The sequence below is a fragment of the Trypanosoma theileri genome (genome assembly GCF_002087225.1).
Source record: "Trypanosoma theileri isolate Edinburgh chromosome Unknown TM35_Tth_13_V1, whole genome shotgun sequence".
Lineage (NCBI taxonomy): Eukaryota > Euglenozoa > Kinetoplastea > Trypanosomatida > Trypanosomatidae > Trypanosoma > Trypanosoma theileri.
In genome coordinates, this window is record NW_021639855.1 from 321,188 (window position 1) to 333,890 (window position 12,703).

Genomic DNA, 12,703 nt, shown 5'->3' on the forward strand with positions numbered 1-12,703 from the left:
TATATATATATATATAAACATACTGTTTAAGGTAGATAGATACAGACAGAGAAAGGGGAAATGGGCATAGAGACGTGGAAGACATTCCCCAAGATTCTCACGGAGTACCCCAAACACAATGTACCGCTGCCCTGTTCTGATCAGAACCCGCGACTAAAGTGTCCGGAAACACGATGGGCGCGGGACTTCTGCCTAGCACAGGGCGGGAGTTGCGAATATAAGATAGAGGCGCACTTTGATTGCCTGGAGCAGTACTACCCACCAGAGAAGGTACTGGAGCTGCGTAAGGCATTTAAACCGAATACATTGGACTATCCAACCAGTGATACATATATTCGTTATCGACACTTCTACGTTGGTGCTGCTTGGGCCGGAGGGAAACGAGGATGGGAGGGAATGGTGTAATGAATGAGTGTAGTAGTAATAATAGTAATAGTGGTAATAACACAGAGTGATGAGAGATGTCGTAATGAAACTTGTATGGATGAAGAATCATTATATATATATATATATATATATATATATATATATATTATGTATTAGTATAGTGGGGATAATTGGGTATAGTGGGCAAAAGGGCATGTAGTGGCTAGAGGGTGTGTAGAGTTATTAATAATAATAATTATTATTATTTTTTCTTATTATTTGTTATTATTAGTGTTATTTAAGTATTGGGAGGATCTGAGACAAAAAAAAAGAGAAAAAAAAACACCCTCTGTCAATGCTGTGTATGTGCGTGTTTATATATATATATATATTTCTTTGGCTGCCGTCGTTGTTGTTGTTTATAAGTATACGTGTATCTGAGAGAGTATAGTAAATTTTATTCAAGAAAAGAATATAAAACCTGAAGAGGAAAGAATAATGTGAATATAATTTTCAATTCTATTGAACCCTTACCTACGCATTACTGAAGTTTTTTTTTTTTTTTATTCTCTTGTTGTTCTCTCTCTCTCTTTCTCTTTATCTATCTATCTATATGTACCCCTGGAATGCGTGGACACACGTACATATGTGTATTCCAATGTGTATTCTTTTTCGTTGTGATGATCTCACTGTGGTGTATACACATCCAAAACAACGAAAAATAAAATAAAGAAACAAAACAAAACAAAACAAACAAATAAGAACAACAAACAAACAAACAAACAAACAACATTATGTTTCGCTGTACCTCAACCAGTCTAGCCGCCAAGCGAGTCTTTATCGTTGGTGGTCACATCACACCCTTCGTTGGTAAGGGCTCCCCACTCTTTATCGATAAGAAACACCCAGATTTTGGTAAGAAGGAAAACAAAACACTGGAGGAGTTTCTCTCCGACAGCATTAACACGGCGCTTGAGAAGACTGGACTCCACACCGATGGTCGTGCGGCCCTGGTGGATAAACTGGTGGTGGGCAACTTCCTCGGTGAACTCTTCTCCTCTCAGGGACACCTCGGAGCGGCGGCGGTGGGAAGTCTGAAGGGAAAAAACGCACAGGCGTTTCTCAACAAACCGGCCATGCGAGTGGAAGGGGCGTGTGCGAGTGGCGGTCTGGCGATGCAAGTCGCATGGGAGGCACTTTTGGCCGGCACTTCGCAAGTCGCTTTGGTCACTGGAGTGGAAGTGCAAACAACTGTTTCCGCACGTGTGGGTGGGGATTACTTGGCACGTGCGGCAGATTATAAACGTCAACGCAGTCTGGATGATTTTACATTTCCATGTTTGTTTGCAAAACGTATGAAGGCTATTCAGGAGGCTGGACATTTCACTATGGAAGATACCGCCCGGGTGGCTGCCAAGGCGTATGCTAATGGGAACAAGAATCCTCTCGCCCACATGCATACAAGGAAGTTAACATTGGAATTCTGTACAAATGCATCGGATAGAAATCCAAATTTTCTCGGTAATGAAACATATAAACCTTATCTCCGCAATACGGACTGTTCACAGGTTAGTGATGGTGGAGCCGCAGCGGTACTCGCCAATGAGGAAGGTCTAAAGAAGTTGGGTATCTCCGTTAACGATCACCGATTGGTAGAAATTAAATCACTCGCAGCTTCCGCCAACAGTCTCTATGAAGATCCTGCGGATGCGACACGTATGATGACATCACGTGCCGCTGCTCAACAGGCACTCGCATTGGCTGGTGTGAAACCCTCCGAACTTAACGTGGCGGAGGTGCATGATTGTTTCACTATTGCAGAACTCCTCATGTACGAGGCTCTCGGTATTGCAGACTACGGAAAGGCAAAGGATATGATTCGCAACGGGGATACCACATTAGAGGGACGTATTCCAGTGAACACCGGCGGTGGTCTTCTCGCCTTTGGACACCCAGTGGGTGCAACTGGTGTGAAACAGGTGATGGAAGTATATCGTCAAATGAAGGGACTCTGTGGGGATTATCAACTGAAGAAGATTCCAGCACTTGGGGCCACATTGAATATGGGAGGGGATGACAAGACCGCTGTGTCTATGGTTCTTGCAAACATTTAGGGGTTTTCTTTTTTTTTTTTATTATTATTATTAAAAAAAAAAAAGGGGTGTAGGGAATAAGAAAAAAAAAGGGAAGAATAGAAGGTGTGTTTGCTTTTTTTATGTGCCTTGAGTGATTCATCAACTTTTATGATTGATGGTTCTGTAACGTGTATGTATATACATGTTCAAGAAGAAATAAATAAAATAAAAAAGGGTACCAAAGTTACTACTTAATGGAATGGTTGTATTCTTTTTCGTTTTATTATATTATATATATATATATATATATATATAGCTCTCTGGTTGCCTTTGATTGAGTGCGAGGCACGTTCACGCATGTCGTTCGAGATAAGGTGCATACCAAGTAAAAAAGAGTTTTTGAATGAAGGCCTCAAAATGAACCACATTCCTTTTCTTTCTTTCTTTTTCTTTTTTACAATATCTGATATCATTCCTTTCCTCTTTTTTTTCTTTTATATATATGATTATTATAAGGCCAAGATATATCGAACTGAAGGCAGAGGTGAAGTGAATCTTATTGAAGAAAACCGTTTTTACAAATACTCTGATTTCTCTCATCTTTTCTTTTTCACTATCTGTTTTTTTCTTCTATTGAAACGCGTATATGATTAAGATGATCATATTTCGGGGGTTTATGCAACGCAATTTCCGGTTCTCTATTTATTTATTTATTTATTTATTTATTTTCTTGTTTTTTGACGTTCGTTGTAAATTATTGTTTCTCTCAGCTTCTCTTTCTGTTCTTAGTTACACACTTTTCCCTCTTCTATTCTTTACTCCTTCTCTTTCTCTTTATATACATACGTGTTTGGGGTGAAAACTGAATACGGTATACATATAGAAAGGGAGGCACAGAGCATTTAAAAGAAAGGATGCTTCGAATATCTCTGTTCACACGGCAGGTCTCTAAGCGGCTGGTCGCAGAACTTGCGGCGATGAACAGCGCGGCGAAGGCCAAGACGAGTGCCTCCACTTCAGACACTGTGGGAACTAATCCCGCCGCTACTTCTACTTCTACTTCAGCAGCTGCAGCAGCTGTAGCCCGGGCAGCAGCGGAGGAGGCACTTGAGAAGACATCGCATAAATCTACTGTACCACTGAAGAAAAAGATTGTTTCCGATGGTAAGAACACTACTAAAGGGCAAATGGATGGAAAGAAAAAGAAGAAGAAGAAGGTACAAAAGGTGTCACGGGATTTGAAAATTGATAGTCAGAAAGAAGAAGAAGAACCTGTGGCTGCGGTAAAACCCAAGGAACCAGAAATAACGCCCATTTTGAAGAAAGAGAAGGTTGAGGAAGTGAAAGTGAGTGATGACAGGAAGGAAGAGAAAATGAGTGTCAAGGAGGAGGAAGAGAAAGTGAGTGATAAAAAGAAAGAAGAGAAAATGAGTGTTAAGGAGGAGGAAGAGAAAGTGAGTGATAAAAAGAAAGAAGAAACCGTATCTGTTAGAAAAGTTTCTACTTCTACCACTCCATCTACTTTGGCAGCAAAAGAAAAGAAGGAGGATATTACCTCCCAGAAGAAAACGCCTATTATTAAATCCTTCCGAATTGAAGATGTTGCGGCAGCGTGTAAACCAACAGATGGTCTCTTTGCCAGACGTTTACCACAAGGCGGATGTCAATTCTTTGCATGGCCTGGTACACCGCTTTCAGTGGCAAGTAATGCAGTAGCAACAATGCCAGATACTATCCGTACTGTACATGCGATCTTTGGTAGAGAACAAACACCATTAGATCTCGTTTTGGATATTGATTGTCCAGTTCCACAGGAACATTGGAGTATGTCTAAAATTCGTCCTTTTCAAAAGAAACTTCTCGATGAAACTCTGACAGTTGTGAAGGAAGAGATTGAAGCGATAGGTGAGAAAATCGCCACTCAAGTTGTTCTACAATCACCAAACCTTAAAAAAGCTTCCTTTCATGTTCATACAAAATTACAAGATGTGGCCTTTGAAGATTATCACTCCCTTCACGGTTTTCTCTACCGATTTCATAAGAAAATCCCTCATGTTGATTTACAAATTTACCGTGCCCATGGTATGTTACGCATGCATCGTTGTATGAAGGAAAACCACACCAGTGCTATTGTGGTGTTTGAAGATAAAGAGTGGAATATTGGCTTCCCGAACGGTATTGTGCCAGACGCCGTTGCGGCTCTTCACTCTGTGTGTGTGCGTGAACCCGGCACATATTCCCGTCTGCTGCACTTTGATGCCCCCCGCACTTCTCAAGCACAGGAGGAAACTCTCATCGCAGCAGCGGGATCCGGCGGTGATGTTCACAACAGCGGGAAGTCAGGAGAAGTTAAACTCCCCGCAGTATTACTCCCACGCACCGAACGTGAGGCAGTAGAGACGGTCTCTGCGTGGCTTCGCAACGGCACTCGTGAGGCCGACGTGGGCGATTGGCGTTCGTGGATTTCTCTTGGCATCAACGCCTATCGCATTGCATATCACTTCCGCGATGCCAAAACACTCGCACGGCCGGCGATGGAAGAACTGCTGGATGCGTGGGTGGCCGCCAGCAAGAAGTGTGGGATGAAGTTTAGGCCCGGTGTGTGTGAGGCGCGGTGGTCCTCCTTCGATATCGTCAGACTCAGCAAAGCGGGAGAGGACGACTGGTGGGGCCCGTACCGCCGGATTGGGCGAATGGCAATGGTGAATGCAGCCGCAGATGCCGCAGCGGCGAGTGCAAAGGCGAGTGGTAAAGGAGATACAGCAAGTGTAGGAAATAGCACTTCTGCAGGGAAGAAATAGAGAGAGAGAGAGAGAGAGATGATACATAGAGAGAAAGGAAGCAAATGGAATAATTGAAATTTGTTTCTTTTTCTTGTTTTTCTTAGTGGATCTTTTTCTTGTTTTTAAAATTAACTCATTATTCCTTGGTCCCATAGATTTTTTTGTTTGTGTGGGTGTAGTTCCGTGATAAAGTAAGTGAATGGGTGGGACTATTTGTTTCGCAAACGCATATATCTATTTATCTATATATATATATGAACGTGTGTGAGGAGTAGAAGACACACTTCAATATTTTATTTTCTAAATACAGTGTGAATTGTGAAGTAATACATAGAATTAGGAAAAGAGAGAAGGAACTAAAGTAACTTTTATAAAAAACAAGATTTTACAGTGTACATCGGGTATGCATTAATAAGTTTTCTTCTTGTTTATATATATTTATATTTTAAATTTCCCATCTAATCCCCTTCTTTTTAATACACTTCATGTTTTTGCGACTACGTATATTTATATTTATTTATATTTTTTCTCTTTCTATGGATATGCTTTTGTCATTCTGGAAATGTACAGAGAAAGGAAAGTATTGCTTTTCATTTCATATATGAGAGTAAACTATTTCCTCTTTCCATTTTCTCTTCTGCTGCTGTTGTTGTTGTTGTTGTTGCGGTCATCTCCTTTGCAACTCACTCTTTACAAAAAAAAAATATATATATATATATATATATATATATAACAATAGCAATTAATAATAAGAATATATCGTAAAAACATATAGAAGAAGTTAACAAATAAAACAAAGAAAAAAAAAGGAGTCTCTCTATTATGAGAACGATTACACGAAACCCACCGAATAGGAATTCATTAGCACCTCATCCACCCCGCATTGGTATTCTCGGGGCCTCACAATCAGCACAGCGGGTGTGGAAGCCTATACACACTGCAGGACTTAAAATCGTTGCCGTGGGATCACATGATGGGAAGGAGGCAGAGGCATTCATTAAAGCATGTAATGGCACTGTAATGAAAAAGGAAGAAACTCAAACAAGCAGTATTCAACAACAACAACAACAAGAGGAGGAGGGGAGTTCAGCAAAAGTACGAGCATGTACATATGAAGAATTGGTGGATAGTCGTGAGGTGGATATTGTGTATATTACGATACCTGTGTTGGGACGTGATGTTTGGGTGAAACGCTGTATTCGACAACGTAAACATGTTCTTCTCTCTATTCCTGCAGCCCCATCCACTGCAGTACTTCAGAAATGGATGGAACTTGCTAATCCACAGCGTTTACTTATTACCGATGATGCTGCACTCATGCAGGGTAAACGATTAGATCGTGTACGTGCAATGCTTAGTAACAGTGGTGATAAAAATATTGGACCACTTCGATCACTTCGTTTGTCTTGCTGTTGTTCCCGTCCTTCTTCTTCTTCCTCCTCTTCCTTACCCCCTTTCAATAATAATACTAATAATAATAATAGTGATAAGAGCGACAATACTCATGGCGATAGTGGTTCATTCTCTACAACGTGTGTTGTGGATGGTGACACAGATAACAATACATCATTTGGTGTATTTGCAGATCTAGGTTGGATGGCAGTGGCGGCACTGTTGAAAGTAGTGCATTGTGAAGTTCCCACAACAGTGTTGGGTCATGTACTACAATATGGGGAAAAGAATAATAATAATAATAATAATAATAATAATAATAATAATAATAATAATAATAATAATAATAATAATAATATGGAGTATTCGGGGGAACTCACATTTGCTGATGGAGATGTTCCTGTTACTGCCTCCATCTACCTAAAGTCTATCCCATCATCATCAACATCATTATCAACAACAGGAACAACATCTACAGGGTTGATGGAACAATCTCTGAGGGTGTACGGTACGATGGGTTCACTCACACTACATGATCTTATCGTTCCTGCCCTTCACAGTGATGCTAATCATACTGATAACACCGCTACGATTACGCGTGCTGTACTTGAGCCAGTGCAGGAGAAACACCTTCGCCGTAATATACGACGAGAAGAGGAAATATGTGTAGTGGAGGGAACCATATGGGGAGAGATGCCGTGGCAACGACTGCGGGATGTACTTTCGTGGAATACAAACGCCACAGCTTCTGGTCTTGCCTCTCACTTCCGCGGAGATACGGAGGAGGCGTTGGGATATATGAAACACACATGGACCACACAGGTAGTGGTGGATGCTCTTCTTAACGCTGGAAAGATGTCAGGAGAATTGAACGCAGACGTCAAGGGATAAGAGAGAGAGAGAGTATATAGAGGGGAAATAGATTATATAAACGGAGAAAGAAGAAGGAATGAGAGTAAATTTGATCGTGATGTTATTAGTGGTGATGATAATGAAGATCACATACATACATACATACATGCTTACAGTGAATTTGTTCGCCTTCTCAAAGTCAGAGTATTTCCATATATTTCTTTCAATCTATTTGTATATGATTTATCCTTATTATTGCTATTATGTATAAATGTTTTTTTCTCGCTCTCTTTTCTTTTCTTTTTTTTTCTTTTTCTTTTTTTTACCCTTTCAGTGAAGTAAACCAAAAGAAAAAAAATTCATCTTGTTTAACAACCAAACGAAAAAAAAAAAAAAAACATATTTATCGAAAGTATATCAGTCTTTATTATTATTATTATTATTATTATTATTATTATTATTATTGTTATATTAATATTATAATAATAATATAAACAGTTCTCTATCATGGAAAACGAAATTACATCTATCAATGTTGGTCTTCTTGGTGCAGCCAACATCACACGTCTTGTGTGGGCCTCTATTCACCGTGCAGGCCACAAAGTAACATTAATTGGTGTTCGCGATCCCGAAAGAGGCGCGGCATTTGTGCAGGAAGTCTGTGATGAACTTAACATTCCCAATTCCGCAGACCACCGCCCCCGTGTAACCACATATGATGAAGTGGTTTCTTCTCCCAATGTGGATTTGGTTTATATTCCCATTCCCGTCACCACCAGAGAGGCATGGGTGAAGAAGTGTGTGGAGAATGGAAAACATGTGGTGGGGGAGAAACCCCCAGCGGCCTCAGCAGAACAACTGCGAGAATGGATAGAAGCCCTGGACGCCAAAGAACTTCTCTACATGGATGGCACTATGTTTTCACATGGAAAACGTGTGGAACTCGTTTCCGCCGCCGCCCGCACATTGGGTCCCATTAAACACATGCACTCCAATCACTGTCTAAATGCCCCACCCGAGTTCTTTGAAAAAGATATTCGCATGGATCCTTCCTTAGAACCCCATGGGGCTCTTGGGGATATGGGTTGGTACAGTATTCGTTACTTTCTTCACGTAATGGACCAACACACACCAACATCCGTTACCGGCCGTATTATCAAAACCGGTGGAGAAAAGGGTGCGATTGTGCAATTCTCCGGTGAACTCACCTTCGAGGTGGATGGCCACACCACCATCGCCTCTCTCTTCACCAGCTTTGATGGGATGGATGAACAAACCCTCACGGTCGCTGGCACAGAGGCCGTGCTGCGAGTAAAAGATATGTGCCATCCAGTGACGGGCTCTCCCGCCGCGTGGACCATCACCCGCGAAAAGACATCCGTGCGGGGCTGTCGATGGGAAGTGGAACGCGATGTGCAGCACTACTCCTCAGAGGACACCACAGAGAGTCAACGGGATGATATGTGGAGGGATGTGGGCCGCATCATTTATCGAAATGCGGCGGGGAAACTTGTGGCCCGTGAGGAGCAGCGGCGGTATTGGTCCACACTGGCGTGGAAAACACAGGCGGTGATGGATAAAATGCTCAACAGCGCCAATGCCTTACATGTAGTAGCGGTATAATGGGAGAGAAATAAGAAGAATAGAAAGAAAGGGAAAGACAGTAAAAGTATATATATTTAGATCATATTTGTTTATTTGTTTTTTTTTTTTTTTTGCGGGAGGGGTTTGGTCTTAGTTTTTTTTTTTTTTTTCGTTTCTTTTTTACTATTTCTTTATTGTTCTCATTCTCTAGTACGTGAAAAATGAATGATTGCTTGACATTTTTTCTTAAATCTTTATTATTATTATTATTATTATTATTATTATTATTATTATTATTATTTAGTTAGTTAGTTGGTTGGTTTCGAGCGCTTCTTTATTTATTTTACACGTCTATGTATATTTATGTACAGGCGTGTTTGTGTTTGTGTGTGTGTGTGCGTCTGTGTGTGTACGCTATTATCATTGTTGGGAAATAATTGTATGCAAAAAGTTCAGGCCGCGTAAAGAAGAAGAAAAAAAAAAAGAAATCTCTTTTCATCCTTTAAACCTTTAAACACTTATATATATATTCACCTATATATTGTTTCTCTTTCATTTACTTCCATTTCTTTCTCTCTCTCTCTCTCTCTCTTTCTATATATATATATATATATATATATATATATATACAGTGAGGACGTGATGGCTGAGCTAACGCATCTGCACTCTGCGTGGGATGTTGACCGCCACATTGTCCTCGAGGGCGAAAGACTTGTCTTGTTGCGCTTCAGTCACTATGAAAACCCACCAACACCAACACAAATAGCAACAACAACAAGAAGTATAGATGAGAACAGTGGAACTATGTCCCATTATATTGCCACTCGACAGATGGATGAGGTGCTGATGACACTTGCCCCAAAAGTACGGAAGTATTGTGTCATGTATGCCGTCTCCACAGTTGAAGTGCCGGCATTTAACGAAATGTATGAACTTGGACACGATCGGGAACCATTTGCGGTGATGTTCTTCTTTCGCAATACACACATTCGTGTAGATGTGGGTACGGGTAATAATAATAAGATAAACTTCTTTATGGAGGCAGATGATCTATTGCCTATCATTGATGCTGCGTACCGCGCCGGTAAGAGCGGTAAGGCTATCACAAGTTCTGAAAAGAAATTCACAACGGCAGCCGTACGGCGGTAATACACTACAAATATATATATATATATCTTTTTTTTTTCTTTTTTTTTCTCTGTATCGTTCTTGATATTGTTCTTGTTTTATTTTTTTTTTCTGCTGCTATCGGTTTCTTCAAGTTTCATTACTCCTTTTCTTTTCTTTTCTTTCTGTATTTGAATGTAAATAAACTTATGAAAAATACTGCAGAGAGAAATAAATAAAGAGAAAAAGAAGAAGAAGAGTAGTAATACGGTTCTGCTTTAGAAAAAAAAAAAAAAAGAAAAAAAAGAATTTAACGGAATAATAAAGAAAAAAAAAACAGAGAAACAAAAAACGAATCTATATCTATATATATACATATTAGAGCTTACCAAAGAAGAAAAAAAAAATATTAATAATAATAAATTCGTAGACAAAAGAAGAACAAAAACAACAACAAAAAAAAAAAACCAATGAGTCCATGCAAGATGTTTCCTTTACAGGGTATAAACTGTAGTCGAATAAAAATGATCCTAATCCTCATGGCCCTTGTTGCTACTATTACTATTACTAATAATACCAATACCAATACTATCATCATCACTGCGGCTGCAGTGCCGACCACAAAGTCCGGCAAATCCTCATCCCCTTGTGCAGATGCCGTCGTGGCCTATTTGCAGCAGGCCGTCCGTCATCGGGCCGCCATCCTCGCGCGGGAATCAAAGGCCCGGGCGGAGTTGAATGAACTGCGCAGCATCGCAGCGGAGGAAAAAGACGGCCAACGCCCGGCGAGGGGCGACACTCGACAGCGACTGAAGGAGGCGTGGACGACATTTGAATCCGCCACCGCCGCCACCCGCGTCTTTGATGAAAATATGATCGTGCGGCACGGGAATCTCCCACGGATTTGCATTCGCGAAATGGAGGCAATGCGCACCACAACTCTTGACACCGATTCCTACATTGAACAGGTGAAATACGTGGGGGAAATCACGTGGCTGCATATTCGACTTTTCGCAGAAACACTGCAGGGTGTCGCTCGATTTGCACTTTCAGAGTATGAATCTTTACAGGATGTCTACACAGAGACGGCAAGTTTTTTTGCCCATCATTCCAACTTGGTGTATGATGAGATTCAATTATACCGAAAGAATCGTGGTTTTGATGAAGACAGTAGTGGACTTGCAGAGGCATGGCAACTTGGATTAATGTATGCAAAGGTGGCTACATTTGCATTTATCCCGAAAATGACACTTCTTGCCTGTATTGTGATTGTAGTAGCATTTGCCCCTTTTCTTCTTTCTGCGGTTTTGCTGCCAAATTTGGTTTGGCGTGTTTGGGTGCAATTATTTTTCCTCCACCACACATATGGAATGACGTTGGATGGATTTATTGCTTCCCTGTGGGAGTTTTTGGCTCTCATTCGCAATAAAGAGTGGCCTTTATTACAAACACGCCTGACTACGGCATTTATTACATTACTCACAGATGGTGGAAGCAAAACATTCTATAATGGCGTCTTGGCTCTTATGATAGTGGTATTGCTGGTGTTGTTTTTGTTTTCAGCTATGTATACGTGGATGCGAATTCCATTTTGGCTGCTGGGGCCTGATGAGAATGAGAATAGTAGCACAATGATTATTAAGATGAAGAAGGGAGTCGCCAAAGCTGCCTTGGATGCACAGATTCATAATAATAACAATAATAATAATAATAATAATAATAATAATAATAATAATAACAGTGGGAAGGCGAAAAACAGCGCAAATGTTGGTAGTGGACAACGCAGTAAAAAGGTGAGTAACTCGCCACGTGACAGTGGTAGCAACAGCAGCAATGATAAGAACAAGCGGCGAAGATAGTTTACACCCTTTTTTTTCTCTCTTCTAGACATAATACAGTATATATATATATATATAAACGCATGTATAGGTGTGGAAAAGGAGAATATATCTCTGTTATTATGGTTGCGGGTTTTCATTTGCAGAGAGAATTGAGTCTTATTTCTCTTCTATTTTCCCTTCACTTGCAGGAGGGGAGGGGAGGGGAGGAGGGAAATTGACTTGATTGGTTAGACGATTACCTTTTTTTTTTCCTGTGTGTGTGTGTGTTTTGCTCGCTGTGTTGATGTTATCACGTTATTTTTTTTCTTTTTTCTTTCTTTCTCTATTGCTCAAATGACCCCATATCATATATATATACTATGGTATTAGGTGTGGTAAAGAAGAAAATGAAAAAAAAAGACAAAAGTAAATGGAAAAGAAAGGGAATGAGGAAAAAAGAAAAAAGAAAAGAAAAAGAGTGACTTTTTGAATCAATGTGAATGAGAAGGACGTCATTACCTGTGCGAGTGTCTTTCTCTTTGTCTCTTTGTCTTTTTCTCACTCTCTCACTCTCTCTTTTTGTATGTATGTGTGTAATAAATGGAAAGAGGTCCATCTTGATGGAGAAGAAAGAAAAGTAGATATGAGTGAATGTAACCAACATAAGTAAGACGATAGAAAGAAGGAGAGTGATAGAGAGAGAGAGAGGAATAAAGAAATAAAG

At 40.4% G+C, this 12,703-nt stretch overlaps 7 protein-coding genes across 7 annotated transcripts; all 7 read left to right on the forward strand.

Moving 5' to 3' along the window:
• Positions 1 to 60: 60 nt before the first annotated feature.
• On the forward strand, positions 61 to 405 carry TM35_000132250 (uncharacterized protein; the record flags this gene model as incomplete). Its single annotated transcript, XM_029025441.1, has 1 exon — positions 61 to 405. One exon carries the CDS (start codon positions 61 to 63, stop codon positions 403 to 405), a length of 345 nt encoding a protein of 114 aa, XP_028883287.1.
• A 755-nt stretch (positions 406 to 1,160) lies between these two features.
• On the forward strand, positions 1,161 to 2,480 carry TM35_000132260 (3-ketoacyl-CoA thiolase; the record flags this gene model as incomplete). Its single annotated transcript, XM_029025442.1, has 1 exon — positions 1,161 to 2,480. The coding sequence occupies one exon, from the start codon at positions 1,161 to 1,163 to the stop codon at positions 2,478 to 2,480; it is 1,320 nt and encodes a 439-aa protein (XP_028883288.1).
• An 875-nt stretch (positions 2,481 to 3,355) lies between these two features.
• Positions 3,356 to 5,242, forward strand: TM35_000132270 (mitochondrial DNA primase; the record flags this gene model as incomplete). Its single annotated transcript, XM_029025443.1, has 1 exon — positions 3,356 to 5,242. The coding sequence occupies one exon, from the start codon at positions 3,356 to 3,358 to the stop codon at positions 5,240 to 5,242; it is 1,887 nt and encodes a 628-aa protein (XP_028883289.1).
• An 804-nt stretch (positions 5,243 to 6,046) lies between these two features.
• TM35_000132280 (oxidoreductase) lies at positions 6,047 to 7,507 on the forward strand (the record flags this gene model as incomplete). Its single annotated transcript, XM_029025444.1, has 1 exon — positions 6,047 to 7,507. One exon carries the CDS (start codon positions 6,047 to 6,049, stop codon positions 7,505 to 7,507), a length of 1,461 nt encoding a protein of 486 aa, XP_028883290.1.
• A 468-nt stretch (positions 7,508 to 7,975) lies between these two features.
• On the forward strand, positions 7,976 to 9,091 carry TM35_000132290 (oxidoreductase-like protein; the record flags this gene model as incomplete). The annotated part of the gene is made up of 1 exon (XM_029025445.1): positions 7,976 to 9,091. One exon carries the CDS (start codon positions 7,976 to 7,978, stop codon positions 9,089 to 9,091), a length of 1,116 nt encoding a protein of 371 aa, XP_028883291.1.
• Positions 9,092 to 9,694: 603 nt separating this feature from the next.
• TM35_000132300 (spliceosomal U5 snRNP-specific protein) lies at positions 9,695 to 10,201 on the forward strand (the record flags this gene model as incomplete). The annotated part of the gene is made up of 1 exon (XM_029025446.1): positions 9,695 to 10,201. The coding sequence occupies one exon, from the start codon at positions 9,695 to 9,697 to the stop codon at positions 10,199 to 10,201; it is 507 nt and encodes a 168-aa protein (XP_028883292.1).
• A 428-nt stretch (positions 10,202 to 10,629) lies between these two features.
• TM35_000132310 (uncharacterized protein) lies at positions 10,630 to 12,018 on the forward strand (the record flags this gene model as incomplete). Its single annotated transcript, XM_029025447.1, has 1 exon — positions 10,630 to 12,018. The coding sequence occupies one exon, from the start codon at positions 10,630 to 10,632 to the stop codon at positions 12,016 to 12,018; it is 1,389 nt and encodes a 462-aa protein (XP_028883293.1).
• Positions 12,019 to 12,703: the final 685 nt, after the last annotated feature.